The 12,967-nt window shown below is 34.4% G+C and overlaps 1 protein-coding gene across 1 annotated transcript in view; it reads right to left on the reverse strand.

Moving 5' to 3' along the window:
- EIF2AK4 (eukaryotic translation initiation factor 2 alpha kinase 4) overlaps positions 1-12,967 on the reverse strand; it is a 37,814-nt gene that overhangs the window by 6,042 nt on the left and 18,805 nt on the right. The window contains 16 exon segments of the mRNA XM_040560345.1: positions 1,451-1,563; positions 2,719-2,805; positions 3,833-3,961; positions 4,662-4,769; positions 4,893-5,027; positions 5,589-5,759; positions 6,269-6,334; positions 7,067-7,183; positions 7,747-7,812; positions 7,814-7,916; positions 8,007-8,056; positions 9,220-9,341; positions 10,247-10,322; positions 10,864-11,100; positions 12,188-12,238; positions 12,687-12,788. Coding sequence (XP_040416279.1) covers positions 1,451-1,563; positions 2,719-2,805; positions 3,833-3,961; positions 4,662-4,769; positions 4,893-5,027; positions 5,589-5,759; positions 6,269-6,334; positions 7,067-7,183; positions 7,747-7,812; positions 7,814-7,916; positions 8,007-8,056; positions 9,220-9,341; positions 10,247-10,322; positions 10,864-11,100; positions 12,188-12,238; positions 12,687-12,788 — 1,733 coding nt within the window.

Below are 12,967 nucleotides of genomic sequence, written 5' to 3' on the forward strand. Positions count from 1 at the left end.
TATCCTACAACTTACATTACTGAGGTATTAGGTACAGCAAACTACACAAACAATTGTATTGCTATTGTATTGGATTACCGCGGACCAGCAGTCCAGCAATCTTTGGGTTTCCTATGGATACAAAAAACTGCACTCCCCATCATTCAAGAGTGATTTTAATCCTAATACCAGAATATATTATGAGAATATTGTCTTTATATTATTAATTTAATCTACAATGTATAGATTTCTGAGAGATGATACTAAAGTATCAAAGTAATACTTGAGATCACACAAATCAAAAGAAACTTTCAATTATTTGGATCCATTTACTTTCCACATTCAGGATTCATTAGGAGAAAAATTTGCCAGTGTTATTATGATCATAATTATTTCATTTCTCTGTTTAGAATTACCAATTTTTTTCCCTTCTATGTTCTGTTCTCAGGATTTAGATATAAGATAATTTTTAGAAAGTATGCCTTTCTTTCACAACTTCTAATGGATCCTTGTAGATCTGTCACAAAACACATGAGGATAAGGTTAGTTGCAAAGTTAAATGCTAAGACTGGCAGAGGCCAGATAAAGGAGAAGTCAGAGGTGGGTATCAAGAGGTATCACCCACTTGTACGCACTACGTTTGAGTTAAGCCTTTCCCCGCTTAAATGTTTCCTCTACTGTTAAGTCTATTCAGAAACATGGGTATCAAATCTGTTGGTTTATTCCTACAACCTAGAATTCAGGAACTGTCTGTTCCTGCTGCCACTACATACATATATACGTACAGACACAATGCAGATACATAAACATGTATAGATGTGTGTGTACTTATATATTTTACAAGATATATATGTAAGAGTAACAGCTGTACTGTTTAAGCGCACCAGTGTGGCTGTAGTAGCCATTCCTGTGATTTCTGTGCTAAGTTCTATTTGGCACAGTAAACAGTAATTTTAACAGACGTAGGGTACTGCTGTGTACCCCAAGTCTTTGGCTAGGTGTTACTGTCACTTGGGCCAGCCAAGGCGTGCGGGAGTCACACTTTCATTTTTACCATATCAGCACTGCCTCAGAATGAAAGGGACTTGCTGCTTTCATCCTTCAATTACACAGTGCGTGAATGTAAATGACTTCTGTTCAGTAACGGGGACTTGCAGGCAGTCCTGCCATACAAACAGTACTGCTGTTCTAGTAGCATTCCAGCTGGATGACCACACGGTCTTCTAATTTTTGAAGCTCTAAGGATGTTTGAATATAACAGCTGCTAGGAAAATCAATCTCTTAATCTCAATGAAATTCTATAATCAAGCTTTTTGCTTTCTTTTCCCCTCAAAAGGAACTCAGCAAAGTTCTTGTTCCTTATTGAATAAAATCAAGTTTTAACTGGGCATATCTTAAAAATTATTTCATTTAAAAAACAACCATTCATGTCTAATTTTGACTATTTGTGTACACGTGTTTTGCTACTTACCTACTACATCTTTCATCACAGATTTTAGTTTTCATTTTCTGGATCAGGTGATCTAATAAGTCAGATTCAAAAATCCTTTTCTCCGTCTGTCTGTCTTTCTCAAAGGATTTCACCTATGATGTATTTCAGTGATTCTTAAGATTGTTGATTCTTAAAATGGCATATGAATAAACTTCTCAAATTTAATCAAAACCAAACTGGATTATTCACCCCATTAAAGGTGAAGCAGTCAAGGGAGGAAGTTGTCATCATTACCAATCAATCACAGACAGTTAAATCTTTGATCTTATATATTTTTTTTCCAACCAATTTCCTCCGCATTCCCAAAGCTTGAACTATCTTGTCCACTTGTATCTAATATGTGATAAATAATATTTAACAAATTGGTTCTTAGGTGCAAATACTGTATTAATAGAAGCGTATTTGGTTTGGGGCTTTTTTTATTTTTAGTTAAGGAATTATGTTAGAATTAGGCTCGCCTTGCAGTTTGCAAAGATTACACTCAAACATTCAAAACTTAAAATATCTATCTTTACTGGAAAGAGATTAACCAGTCACAACAGCATTCATCTCATTAGTGTGTTCTTTGTTGATTTTGCTTCAATAAAGTCATATTTAAAATAACACTCTGTAATAGTCCTGTAGAAGACAAACACACATCTCATTCTCATAATCAAAATCTACTTCTTCATATAGTTATTGCACTTATTTGCTCTCTCTGTTGCAATGAGAAGGCAAGTGATTAACAAGTTAAGTAAAAATTATTTTAGTAACTCCCATTAACTAGATGACATGGCCATGCCATCTCCTGTCAAATTATTTTTTTTTTCCATCAAAGACTGAATTTTAATTAAAAGAAAAAAGATCTTTTTTTTTTTTCCAAATGATCCAGAATCAAAGATATTGTAAAACTTTTGACTTCTAAGAAGGTACCAAAACTAGAGGCTGCAGAACAGATATAGTACAGAAGGTGATAGGTAATTCAGGTTTTAACACAGTTCTATCTTTCTGTCTTAACCTTAACTTACAGAGAAGAACAGCGTGGTTCAGACTCTTTGCGTGTTTGAACAACAGTGTAGTGAGGAATAATAAGCTGGCTTTTTCAGAAGAACTTTCTGGTACTTAATAACCAAACCCACGTTTACCTGAATTCCATCTACTTAAACGTTTTGTAGAAAATATAATGTTTATGATCTTAAAAAATTAAAAAATGTAAAACAGACTATCAATCTGAAATAGCACTGAACATCCTCGGCTACCATGCTTACCTTAACGTGACTTCCTTCCTTATCTGACACAAGAGCCACATATGTAATCCCAGAGCATCGGCAATATTCCTGCAGTTCCTCCTGGGACTGAAATGGGAAGATGGGAAGGAGAATGGAATGGAAATTTGACAGATTATAAAATGATCATTTAAGTCATCAAAGTCTCCTGTCTTCAATTAGAAAAACTCAATATGCAGCAGTTACACTGAATATAAATGCTTCTGAGCGAGGAAAGCTTTATTAACAAGTCCAGGAGGTGAAACTTCATTTTGGATTCATATGTTCAGGAACGTTGGTTCCTTAAAAATTGAAATGGAAGTCTACACTAGGCAGTCTGAATTCCTAAGCCCTGTAGTCCTAGTTCCATGCGGAAAGACTATCTGGATCCACTTTATGGGCAAGACATGCTCAGCAGCACAGCCACTGTCCTAGCTACAGTAAACTACTACTTCCTCCTTGCCAGCTGTCCTCACAAAAGAAGCACAAGTAATGCAGGACAAGGGAAATGCAGTTGAGCCTCCTTTCAGCATGGATAAAGGTGCAAGAACAGTCTGCGGAGCACAGCTGCCCTCAGCGTAGACTTAGCCTGTCATGCATTTCAACAGATTCAGAAGATTCTTTGAACCAAGAAGATCTATGAAGAATCTGTGAAGGGTCTGTGAAGAAGGTCTATGGAGATTTGCTCTGCTGGCATCTTCATCTCACCTCCTTTATTACCTTCACTGGTACAAAATATGATTCTGCCTTGAAGCATCCTCACTTCACTTAAAATGAGGCCGCTTAGCCCTGATTTAACTTATGTGATTTCCACTCCCTTGATTTCAATAGGCCTTGGATTCTGCACTCAGGATTTAAAATGGGGAAGCTCACTTAACTCCTCTGTGCTCTGAGATGCACATAAAAGATCCTCCAACACATTTTTAAAGGCTCTGGTAGCTAGAGAGGAAGAGCACTGCAAGGCCAGTGAGACCTTCTTAACATTACTGTATCTAAGTAGCACTCTGCATTCTCAGTTTTATGAGTCTGTGATTCAAAAAAAATAATGAAGAAGGATGGTCTCAGTCTGTGTTAATCTTAGAGTAGAGCAATATACACACGTAGAAGGAAATTCTACCTGGGACCAGTCGTACATTATTTCAGCTGGAATTCCTGCAGTCCAGAGTTTCTGAACAATATTGATAGCTCTACCCATGGACATCTGACCAACACTTACAACCAGCAGGTCACATGAGCTGACAGAAATCTGAAGGAAAAGTGAAAACAAGGGGGACAATAGTAACCACCAGACCACCTTTTTACCTTCATAAGGCAGTTAAAGTAACAAAGAAGGATATATATACTAACATTTTTCAGAATGCATCAACCTGAAAAGAGGGGTTAGATTACCTCTTTTTAGAGCCACCATACTCCTAAGCATGTTTAAAAGGTGCTGAAACTTAATCTTTGACAAAAGGCAACTGCACGTCCTGCCAAGCATGCTAGCCATTTCCGTTCTTTCCTTCTCATTAAACTTAGCAATGTTAATTTATTCTTATAAATGAAAGTTAGTAAAATACATATTCCACAACCAAACAAAACTGTGACATATACAGTCCATTTCCTTAAGGTTCCTTCCTCATAGGGGCAAAGTAACAACAGCTAAATACCAACAGTTGTAATTTTTCATCTGAAACAATGCTCAGACTGAGAAAAGTATCTCATTTGAATTAAAAATCAAAGGGTATAAACCTGAACATCTGCTGTTCCCCTTACTTTATTAAATAATGCTATGTAGAGAGACACAGAAGAAAACAAGTCATCTTGATGTTTTCTGTCTATTTCAGTATGGTGTTTTGGAACACATCTGAATCTGTTATTTTTTGCCTACCTGTGGTTACAACTAGGTTACTGAGCAGTCAGGAGTAAGCAAACAAACAACCACACCTCCCCGAAACCAAACTTACAGAATCCTCCATACTGGAAACAGCAGCAGTTATTTTGTCTATAGCTATGCTGACTCCAACAGCCGAAGGAACTGGTCCTACTGTCTGTGGCCCTCTAAATTGTGGAATCTCAAAACAAGACATAAACAAAATAGAAGAACCAAATAGTTATGTCTGGAAAATGTCAAAAAAGGTTTTTCATCTTTTTCACCTTCTTTTCATCTAAGTTCATTAAAAGACATGTGCACATACCAGATGATCATATCTGCCCCCTGCAGCAAGAATTTCAGGCACAGTTCTTTGTCTTCTTTTGATGTATGCTATAAACTGAAAGATAATACCATTGTGTTGCTGTATTTTGTAAACTAGTCCCAGATTTATAGAAACCTGTAAAAATAAAAATGAGTAAATGAACAAGTCTTGTACCAATATTACTGGTTAATGTAATTCATTTGCTTTTAGCAGCATGTATTGACAACACTGTTCTCACATTAGGAAGACATATGGAAACACTATCTCCAAAAGCTTAAAATCCAATTAAAAGTAAGGAAATAATGCTTTAAGCTTAATGCATCACAACAGAATTGTAACACAAACTCCAAACAGCAAGCCTCAAGGAAGGTGGAAGGGGATGCCTTCAGTTATCAGCTTTCTACATTTCAAAAATATTTGTAGTTTATTTCAAAATTTAAAATTTCTTTATGCTCTGGGTAATGACTTCAGTCTTTGCTGGGAAGGAAATCTCTGTGCAGTTAAGACAGAAATCAATCCAGAGACTTATTCTTAAAATGCATCTCTCAAAATCAATGCCAGTATTATTACTTGTCATCAAAAGATATTTTGGTGTGCTTTTTCTACTCTAACATATCATTAGTTTGTTTCATGACAAATTACATGGCCCAGTAGCCTACAAAACAACAAGCTTATTAGCAGAGCGTTTTTACAAACCTGAAGTTTTATTCCAAGTTGCTTTAACAGAGCAATTATTTCCTCTAGATCCTTCATGCCATGCTTCAACAGCTGAGTCACACCTGGCTTTTGTTTTATTGTTGTGTTTAAAAATGGAAATACATTACTTGCTTCTCCCTTCTGCTCAATGAATTTGTAGAGTCGAGAAAGCTAAAAACAAAAATCAAATAACAATATAGATAGCACGACTGACAGTGCTCGTAACAGGTCACATTTATAAAAATATGCATATTTGTCTGTGTGAGTGAAGTATCGGCCTTTTTTTTCCCCTTGTTTCTCCTAGCAACCTATCAGAGCACCCAGAAGTCAACCTTAACTCTCTTTAGGCAGACTTGCCAACAATTGCAGACAATTTTTTTAAAAGTTTCTTTCAATTTCTTTTACTAAATATCACGCTGTACAGTGTTCCAGTTACCCTTTCACTCTTTTCATAATACAAAACACATTTAAGAGAAGACAGATGCATGGAAAGTAGCAATACTGCCTTCAAGAGAGAACTGAGAAAAAAATCAAAGTACTTCCAAAGAGACTAATCTATTTTGGACAGTAGATATAACAGTTGATTCCTCTCACTCTACTTGAGTAAATTTCAAAGTCAGTATAATATTCTGGCTTATGGCAAGTTTCAAGGAATTTAACATTGAATTAAAATTACTTACACTATTTGATGAGAGAGAGAGGTTACAGAATTTGGCTTCTACTTCTCTTTTAGTTAGCTTTTCAGTCTGCAGGAGAAACAGATGCAAACATATTCAAAACAACTGGGTTACAACAAACATTATTAGTGCTGAGAAGAATTAAAACATAACTCTCCAGTTCTTTTAATTTAAGGTTGTATTTACAAACTTCAATCATACTGTAAAAGAGTGAAAATGATAAATAACACACTTTCCACTTATCTCTTAGCGAGGTCATATTGGGCTTGGTTCAAGAAACATACAGAAGTAAAAGCTACCAACTTTTGTTGAAAAGCACTTCTGCATAAGTGAATACAAGAATGTTTATGCAAATTAATATAAACCCCGAAAGAATAAAATTGAAAAATTAAAGAATAAAAGTAAAGAATTAAGAAATATACATTTTGTGGGGATTTCAACTCTATCTTAATTATTCAAATGAATTTAACCTATTTTCTCTGCATGGTGGAAAAGACCAAAATGTTACTAATATACATTTTGAAGTTTTTATTGAATGGCCTACCAGTTCTTAAATATACAGGTGAATAATTCTCTCATAAATATAGATTTTAAATTTATCTTAAAACACCCCAATCCAGAAGTAACAGAAAAGTTATTAATCTAATTTTACAGCCCAAAGATAGTGAGCCATTTTAAGTATCAAAAAGATGTTCCATTTTATGCTGGCAATGCTCTGTTTCTCATTTTTAGAAATTGCTCCACAAAATAAGATACCCTAAGTGATGATTACAAATATTAGTTTAATATCCAATATCTTACCACAGCATCATATAGAATGATGTAAACTTGATTGAGTTTATCCTCTGGTATCCCACAATGCAAAAGTATAGCTTTCAGTAAGGAAGTATGGTTCAGGTAAATACTGTAATTTCTTTCCTAACAAAGGGGAAAAAAAAGACAGAGAGAAAGAAAGGAAGAAACAATCAAACAAAAACGTTTTATTAGCACTCTAATTTGCTTAAAAAAAAACCACAACACAACAAATCCACCACAAACACCCCTAAATGCATGCCAACACAGATGTTTCTTAAACCTTTAATAACTTCTCCCATTGTTCAAAAGTAACTCCAGACTTCTTCCATCACCTTACCTTCCATTTATAAATAAAGAATGGCAAGGTCTTTCCCATTCTACAGTAATCACTTGCCTGACAGAAGACAGGCATTATTTCAATGGCACTGTAAGGATTCAATTAGTATTTACGATACATACAAACCTTTGCTTCATTTTAAGTTTACCTACAAAACGCATTTTTATTTAAATGACAATGCTCTATACCTGACTATTGACAAAATTTGTGATCACAAAGTTCTATACTCATTAGAGGACCTATCCTTTTTGAACACAATAGATTGAATATTTACTTAATTAAAATTTTAGGATGGAAAAAGAGCAAAAAATATTAAAAAAAAATCAAAAAGTATTATTAGAGAATCTACCTGTAGTACTGGAAACTCTTGAATGATTTCTGAAATGGCATAAATTGTTTCTGCTATAGGCAAAAAAACTATTTCCAGTAGATGTAATAATGTCAAATGCACATTCTAGAAGTTCTTTGGGATGACAGCGGTCTAACTTCCGAGGTCTGAAAACTCGCTCTATACAGTATCTAAAAGAAACATTGAAGAACAAATCAGCATCTTCAGTGTTCACTGTCGTAAAGCAGTGCATCTATGCAAACTGTCTTTAGGTCCCTTACCTTTTCAAGTTTGATATGTTGTTTCTAGCTACAAATCTTGCAAAAGGAATCTGAAAAACAGAATACATAAAAATTGTGGAAACAAAACCTTCAGTCTGGCTCTGCTTTTAAACTGGAGATTAATTACTACCACGTAGTCAACACTTCTATTCTCACGTGTAATAATGCCTTAAGTATTTGCCAAAGCCAAATAAGATCAATCCTCTTTGTGACAAGCCTTAAAAGAAGGCAAACCAAAAAAAAAAAAAAGTTCCCTAATAGCTTGGAGAAGGAAACAAGGACCTTTCTTAAGTACCCTAATGAATGCAAAATGCATCATCATAAACTTGACTATGAGCCTATTGAAACGTACTGGCAGGTATTTTGTCGTTTAGATAAAGATATAAAGGAGTATTTGTTTAACAAAACTTTGGCCAACATATTTTCCAAAACAAGCAAGTCCAACAGAAAGATCAATATTGTAGATCCCACACAAGTCCTTAGCTGTGAATCACACTGTATATATAGCTTGATGTTATAAACGCAAAGGAAGGGTGAGTCACATTGACCTTAAGTTAATAATACGGAATATAAAAGGTCAGGTTCTTTAACTGTCAGTAATAAATGAAAAAATAAAACTTAAAGCATTTAGGCTTTAATTAAGTGCAAAGCAATTAACTACACCAACATTGCATTTAATTGGGTAGTACTGAATCACAGACACTAAAATTTCAACTGCACATACAATTCCTCTCCAGAGGAGAATGACCCTTTACAACATATGCTCAAGAGGAACATAAAACTGGGCAGAATGTTACATACATTCTCTAGAAAGACATATAAATAAGGGATAAGAATATTTTCACTGGCCATGGGAAAAGTCCCGTGTCTCATATATGTGCAAGAAAAAAAATAAATGCAGCAGTGACATCTACCACATTTATAATATGGCAATATTTTCACCTATGATTAAAAAAAAAAAAAAAAAAAAAAAGGAAGGAAGAAGAAAAGAAAAAAAAAGGCATATTTCTTTTAACAGTTCCAGCTGTGAAAACCAGGAGGACTGGTTTTCTGAGCACTAAGAAAAACACAACAGACACTGAAAGACAGACTGCTTCAGCAGTAAGAGGAAGTATAAGCATAAACCAAATTCATGACCGGTAAATCAAAGGTATTGACAAACACTACAGCACTCTTCAAACCCAGCTTTGCCTGCAGAGAAGATACTACTTACTCTGAGGTCATAAGGAAGCATAACAAGCATCCCACTGTGATCCATGAAATATGAAGCTTCGTTATGTTCGTACAGTTTTTTATTTCTAGGCATGAGCAGAGGAGTATGCAGCTTGATGGCTCCTACACAAAAATGGTAAAATACTGTTATCTCCCATTTCAAAATTAACATCTGCTTTTTACAAGTTTATATCATACCCTGCAAGGTTGCTTAATCTCGACCAATACTTTTTAAAAACTGCATTATTTTAAACATCCTTAAATGGTGGAAGAGGAAAGTCTATTAAAGAAACCCATCAAACAAACTCTGATATTCTGTCTTCCACCGTTCTTGGAATCAACAGGCAGCCCTCAAATAAACAGAGAAGTGCCAATTCCACAGCCCCTGCAGAATCCTCACCTTGCCCTCCCTCTATAAACACCACTTTTCAGAAAAACATGCACATGGAACAAATTAAAAACTCTACAAATAGTGGTAGTACTGTTTTGGTCTAGAGGCACTTCTGTAGGGAACAAATATTGTTCAAAAATGTATCCCATTTCTCCAAAAATTGCCTCAAATGTTTGTGGTTCACTTTAAAATCCTCATTAAATACCTTTTTTTTTTATTATTATTATTATTATATTTTGCAACCATCTATCTGTATGAATCTAATCCTCAAAGGAAACTCCACTATAAACAATAGAATCACTAATCATTGAAAAAATATCCCCGTACTCATATCTACATTTTACGTAGCACTCTGTACATCTAAAAGCTCCCACAGACTCATCAGAACAATGAGACACATTCAAAGACATAATTAAGATTTTGTCTGTTCTTTCTATGGAAAATTTAAATCATCCAGATTTGAAGTTAACAGCTACTGGGATGCCAAAATAACAGCAAAAACTATACAAAATTTACAAATGATATGCAACTCCTGAACATACTTTGTGACTCATGTGATAGCAATAAAACCATTCCATTCCCTTGAATCCATTCAGTCATGAAAAAGGAAATGAACAACTTTTGTAAACATACCCACCGTGTCTTTTAAATATCCGGCTGACAATCTCACATACATGCTGCTGTATCTTGGCTGCCCAAATAGAAAAACTACCCTGAAACCATCACAAATAAAAAGTACATATATAATTTATATGCGATGAACACTCTATGTAACATAGGTAATAAGTATTCTGCTGTCTTCTCTCACTATAATCAATTGTAAAGTTTACAGTTTACACAATAAAAAAAACTACAGTTATACAAAGCATTATTTTAGTGTGTTATCTTGTATTTTGATTTGGAAAGATTTATGAGCTTACAGACAGAGAAGGGTTACTTTGGCACCATTAGAAAGGGAAGAAAATAGTCAAAGCCCAAAATTTACATTGGCAATCAGATGCATTAGTTTGACAGAAATTAAGAATAAAGCTTGTTTTCTTCACTGAAGAATGAATGTAAGGTTAAATGGGAAGTGGGTATTCAGCCCCCATAGTACAGATTTGTAGCTTTAAATGGGAACTAATGTGAAGGTTAATCTTAAGAGATTGCAATTATCTCAAACATGCTTTGGGTTTAACCATATAAACTTCACCTTTTTTTTTTAAAATCCAATACATGAGAAAACTCAAAAACATCCCCTTAACACTTACAAACCTTCAGCGTATCACTGTCATAGGTATAGTCTATAGCTGGAGATATACGCTGTGAAAATATTTGACTCATCATAGTGCGGTATGCCTTTCCATCCACATTTGCTAAGGTATGGTGGAGTACTTCATGAAGCTCAGACTCTTCCATTTGTGGTGGTGGAAGATGTTCACTTTTTAACAGCTCCACAGCTGTTGGTCGTGCTGCAGGATCATGGTTCAAGAGCCATGTAATAACCGATCTCTACAAATTAAATCAAAATTTTATAGTTTCTTTTATGCTAGCAGTATTTACAAAAACCTTCTTAGACACATCACATATATGGAACTATACATGCATCAGACTATACAGGAAAAAAAAAAGAAAGCAGGGTCTGAATCTTTAAGCTGGGTAATTCTTTGCTTACTCTAAGTATCTTTTATTATGGTACTATCTGAATAAAAAAACTACTAAAATTATTAGAAATTTGTTAGTCCATTTAGGTCTCTAGGGGTGACAAAAATACGTAGTGCCTTTTGTTGTTCTATGTTATACAAGCTCTGGCATTTTACTAACAAAGTTAAGAGAAAACACAGTCACATGCATAGGTTTGAGAGTTACAGACACTAAAAAAAAAGAGAATCTTCCCAGCATATTTTGGTAAACTGTACAAAAGGGAAATATTTTCATGGTACTAGTGACAGACAGATTGCTGTTCCACTAGCAAAACAGACAAAAAGTTAATTCTAATGGTTAATGAAATAGTCCTTGCACAAGGAAGAATTTTTCTTAGATGGTTCAGAGAAAATTACACTGCACCTTATCACTTCATTCCTCTGCCATGGAGGCATTAACTAAATACAATGAGACAAAAAGAAAAAATAAAGAGAAACTCTATTCAAATCCACTGAGTTATTGTCACCGAAGTTTCCCAAAAAGCTCTTGGTAGCAATTTTCAAACTAAGAGTGTCAATTTAAGCTGTATATCTCTTCCTGTTCTGTGGCATGGATCTCTTTGTAAAGTTTAAATTAAGGGTTAAAAAAACATAGCTGCTATTTTTTTATGCCTAAAAAGTAAAAATTGTCCATGACAGCTTAAAAGATACATATATATGGGTGAACTATGCATTTCTTTACGACTGCACTCAGGGAATTTTGTGGATAAGCATATTTCCACGTCAACTTTACAAATTCTTTTTTTTCCTTTTTTTTTTTTTTTTCTCCTCACTTTGTTCTAATAACAGGTAATAACAGCTTGGCAGAAATTACTAATTTAGACTTAAGTGGGAAAAATAATAATTAATTCTTCTTGACAGGGAATACCTACTAGTTAAAATGCCTTCAAAATTACCTGCTTTGCATGCTTGACTTCGTCAAAGTCTTGAGGAAATACAATATTGGGCTATAAAAAAAAAACAAACACATTTTAATTTGAACAGTCAGTCCAGCTTATGCAAGCTGGTCTTATTTTTAAAATATGGAAATATTTTTAATCAGAAAGACCAAGCATTTTTATTGCCAATGGGGGAAAAACAAACAAACAAACAAACAAACAAATACGTGGCATATTTAGATTGAAGAGCTAACAGAAAGAAGAATGTTACTGAAATGCCTGAAATACTGAATACTGACTGATGTTAATAACGAAGAAATCTACATTACATTCAGAGAATGTCACTAACAGCTCCAACTTTATCCCTTCCTTTGTATTACATATTTTAACTTTTTTTTTCCTTTAAAAAAAAAAAAAAGCACTCCTCATGGAAACATTTTTGCTATGTTTTGCATCCTCTTCGTTCTCTTAAACTATCTGATGCACAGAATTCAATCTTTTATACCTGTACACTTACCAGTCTTAGCTGACTAAGAACAAAGATCCTTTCTGATGCAGTACTCATGGGGTGGTAAGACATTTCAAAGAATATTATACCCAGACTGAATAGGTCCACTTTCTGTGGAAGACAAAATGGAAATCTAAATGCAGTACCTGTGAATTTTCTGCCAAAGATGACAGCAGAGAAACATAATATTTTGTTTAAATTTCACATTAGAGAGCATAAGAGAGGTGTGGGTTGGCTTTTGTTGTTGTTGTTTAATTTTTGTTAAATGATGTAATCAATTAAGATTTGGT

The sequence above is a fragment of the Cygnus olor genome, chromosome 5 (assembly GCF_009769625.2).
Source record: "Cygnus olor isolate bCygOlo1 chromosome 5, bCygOlo1.pri.v2, whole genome shotgun sequence".
Classification (NCBI taxonomy): Eukaryota; Metazoa; Chordata; class Aves; order Anseriformes; family Anatidae; genus Cygnus; species Cygnus olor.